The following is a 3,838-nucleotide window of genomic DNA, read 5'->3' on the forward strand; positions in this document are numbered from 1 at the left end:
AGAATAAAAATGTAATTCTTTTTTTTTTTTTTTTTTTCACGGCATTTCAAAATTAACTAACGAAATCTCTAATCTTTCAAGATTCTACTTATACGAACATAGTATATCTTCTCAAAGATAATGGTATCCTTCAATTCCTTCACAATTATAACTTATGTGCATGTTAGAAGAGAAAAATTAGAGAGCTAGGTTTCTTCCAACCTATATATGCTTAATTATTACCCATATTAATAAATACACATGCTTTTTATTTATAGGCTAGGGACCTTCCGTTAAAATTTCCCCTTATTTATTCATCCGAATAAGAATTTCATTCCAATATAAATTCTATAAATAATTTTTTTATTTAATTAAACCACACTAAATTCATGCATGTCTCCCTCATCTACAGATTAGTATTTTTTCAAGTAATTTTAAATGGCCTACTTGTGTTCCACTAAGAATGATGTGACTATTAAAATCATCATTTGATCAAAATTCAATAATGATCAATTACAAGTTCAATGGTGATTTTAATAGCCACCTAGAATTACTCGTATTTTTCTTGGTCTTTGTCACGGGATAAGTAGTGGGGTCACATTCGTCCTGTGGTAAGCTTTGATATTATGAAAAAATTTATAGGCCTAACTCATTTGATCATAAAACCGATTCAATAAAATAAGGTTGTTTATTCTTTATAAATATGCCCAAAATCTTATCCACAAACAGTATGAGATCATCCTCAAAAGACCTCAACTATATCTACCACACTTTAATATTTATTCGCAGAATGAAATACATGCACTAAAATCTAGACACCATGCCGTAAGCATCGCAAGTCAAGTAATTAAAGCTAATTAATATCTTAAATATTCATAAACGAGCTTTGAAAGTTCATCATGCTAGGATTCACCGCACTGTACCCTCCATCCACCAAAAGGTTGAGCCCACTCACATAATCAGCTTCGTCGCTGGCCAAGTAGAGTGCCGCACGTGCAACACTTTCTGCCTTGAGAATCTGTCCCTTCAGATTGCCGACCTCACTCACCGCCGCTTCCATTTGGGGTACGTCAGCTTCATTGACACCTCCTAATATACCAGTGATGACGGCATAAGGCGACACGCAATTTACACGTATACCATGTTGCCCAAGCTCAGCTGCCAAGTTCCTTGCAAGCCCCAAAATTCCACATTTGGACGCTGCATAAGAATGAGATGAAAGCCCCCCAATTGCTGTAGCAGCACTAGCGGTAAAAAGTATGCAGCCTTTACCCCGCGGAATCATCACCCTTGAGCCGTGTTTAGCTCCTAGGAAACCTCCAACCAAGTTAACGTTGAGAACTCGCTCTAGATCCGATTTCTTGCTTTCCAGAATATTCATGAAGGGGATGTCCACGATGCCTGCGTTGTTGTACATTATATCAAGCTGTCCGTGTTTGGAAATTGTGGTGTCAATGAGATTACAGATGTCGTCTTCATTTGCCACGTCGCAATGGATATAGCTAACATTTTCTCCAAGCTTGTCGGCAATGGCTTGTCCCATTGTGTCTTGAATATCGGCTATGACAACCTTGGCGCCGTTTTCATGGAAGAGGTGCACAGCACTTGCTCCGATCCCGCTTGACCCTCCGGTGATGATTGCCACTTTCCCATCTAGCCTGAACACGGAGAATAAATATTGCCGTTTAATTATAATTAAATAACTTTAAAACTTCATGTTTCAACCCTTAAAATTAAGCGTTGGGAAAAATATAAATTCAAAAGGTATCTAACTTCTTATTTCTTTGTTTTTAAAAAATCCTCAAAAATAGATACTTATATATAGTTAATGTTAGGGGTGTCAACCCGGTCCGGTTTCCCGGTTTTTGGCCTAAAACCGGAACCGAAACCGGGATACCCCGGTTCTCAATTTTGAGAAACCGGAACCGGAACCGGGACCCCGGTTAACCGGGGTCCCGATTACCGGCCGGTTCCGGTATTACCCGGTCCGGTAACCGGTTTTTTTTTTAAATTGATTTTTGGGCTTATTTTAGGTATTGGGCCTAAAATAAGCCAATTTTTTTTTCATAAGTTGGCCCATTTTTTTAAAAATCTATTAGTTTCTTTGTCTAAATTAAAGGGGCTTTGTTGTGATTGTTCCAAATAATTAAAAAATAAACCTTAAAAAGTCCAAAAATCCTAAAAAATCATTATTTTTGCCTATTTGGGCCTTAGAAATAAAAATTTAATTTTTTAAAATACCCTAAACCTAAACCTAAGTGTAAAAAATATTAATATATATAATATATATATTAATATATAAATATAATAATATATAAATATTATTAAATAAAATGGAAACCCGGTTCCGGTATTCCCGGTAAAAACCGGGTACCAAAAACCGGTACCGGAACCGGGGTACCCGGTTTTTAGATTTTTCAAACCGGAACCGGAACCGGGACCCCGGTTTCCCGGTTTCCCGGTTTTCCGGTTCCCCGGTAATTTTTGACACCCCTAGTTAATGTGATCGATGATGAATATATAGATATTTCAAAATATGAAAAATTAACGGAAACAAGTTAATAAATTAACATAAAATATATATAACTTCAAAAGTATTTTAATTGTTCATTTATTTAGTTATATATATATATCCATCAGGCCTGAAAATGGAAAAATATTGCCGTTTAAAATAAAATTTAGTTCAAAGCTTCATGTATCAATAATTCAACCATCAAAAACGCTGGGCAATTGTATTTGTCAGGCAAAATATTGATGCACGTTATATTAATTAGTCTACCTTTCTGGGAAAAATCATAACAAAAACAAGGGAAACATTATTAAACTCTAAACCTATGACATAAATCAAAGTAAAACATATATATAACTGCTAACCTTTTTGCCATTTCGCTGAGAGAGATCAGAGAGAGTGGACTGATTATTTCTCACTGCGGGATATGGAAAAGATGATGGAAGTTAGAGGAGAGATATGAGAGACCTTTCAATTTATATATAGGCTCAAGTCATGAAGAAATTAAAGACCATGGAAAAGTATCCTGCCACTTGTAGCCCTGATCATCAGCAAATGGCATTGCCTCTCAAGTCTATGCCATAATCTGACGACTGAAAAAATGTTTTTTTTTTTTAAATTTTTTGACATGTCCGCACAAGAGGGGGAGGGGAATTCGAACTAGTGACCTCCGCTTCATGAGGCGTGGTCCTAACCGATTGAGCTACATCTTGAGGACAAATGTTTCCTTTGACAAAAATGCAAAATCAGCTTTGAGGTTGACCTTATTTAGAATATGCACAGTAGCTCAAAAATGTATATCTTATATTAATATTAAAAAAAAAAAAAAAAATTGTTCTTTCCTATCTCCTCTAATAAAAAATAATTTTATCATTCCTCTGCTATAAAATAACAAAATCAGCCTCACAGTAAGCTTATTTACCTAATTAATTTGTGAAGGGTTTTATTTATCTTGAAATAAAAGTTTATGTTGCATATTTGAACTAATGGGTATCATCAAATTTGTAATTTTGGTTCAATCTTTTGTTCTTGTATGGGTATTATTAAATTCTTTAATAACATATTCATATATACTATTAAAATTAAAAATATATATACAAAATTAAAAAAAAGATATGCCATTAGAAATTTTTTTTTTTTTAAATATAATCATTATTAAAAGGAAAATTTATAAAAATATGACTCCTAGAAAATGACAAATTTTAAAAAATATGGTTGTTGGAGAAAGAATAAATTAACAAAGAATAAAAAAATGATATTTAAATGAAAAAGTGAAATTGAATAGTTAAAATACTGAGCGGGATGTAGGTACTTTAAAAAAAGTTGGTAACTAAAATAAGAAAATATGGT

The 3,838-nt window shown here is 33.7% G+C and overlaps 1 protein-coding gene across 1 annotated transcript; it reads right to left on the minus strand.

Annotated features, from left to right (window-relative positions):
* Positions 1–641: 641 nt before the first annotated feature.
* On the minus strand, positions 642–2,946 carry LOC132162041 ((21S)-21-acetoxyl-apo-melianone synthase SDR-like). The gene is made up of 2 exons (XM_059572288.2): positions 2,854–2,946; positions 642–1,637 (listed from the first exon to the last, which is right to left on the minus strand). The coding sequence occupies exons 1-2, from the start codon at positions 2,862–2,864 to the stop codon at positions 845–847; spliced, it is 804 nt and encodes a 267-aa protein (XP_059428271.2). The 5' UTR covers positions 2,865–2,946; the 3' UTR covers positions 642–844.
* Positions 2,947–3,838: the final 892 nt, after the last annotated feature.

This window comes from Corylus avellana, chromosome 10 (assembly GCF_965113065.1).
Source record: "Corylus avellana chromosome 10, dhCorAvel1.hap1.2, whole genome shotgun sequence".
NCBI classification, from domain to species: Eukaryota; Viridiplantae; Streptophyta; class Magnoliopsida; order Fagales; family Betulaceae; genus Corylus; species Corylus avellana.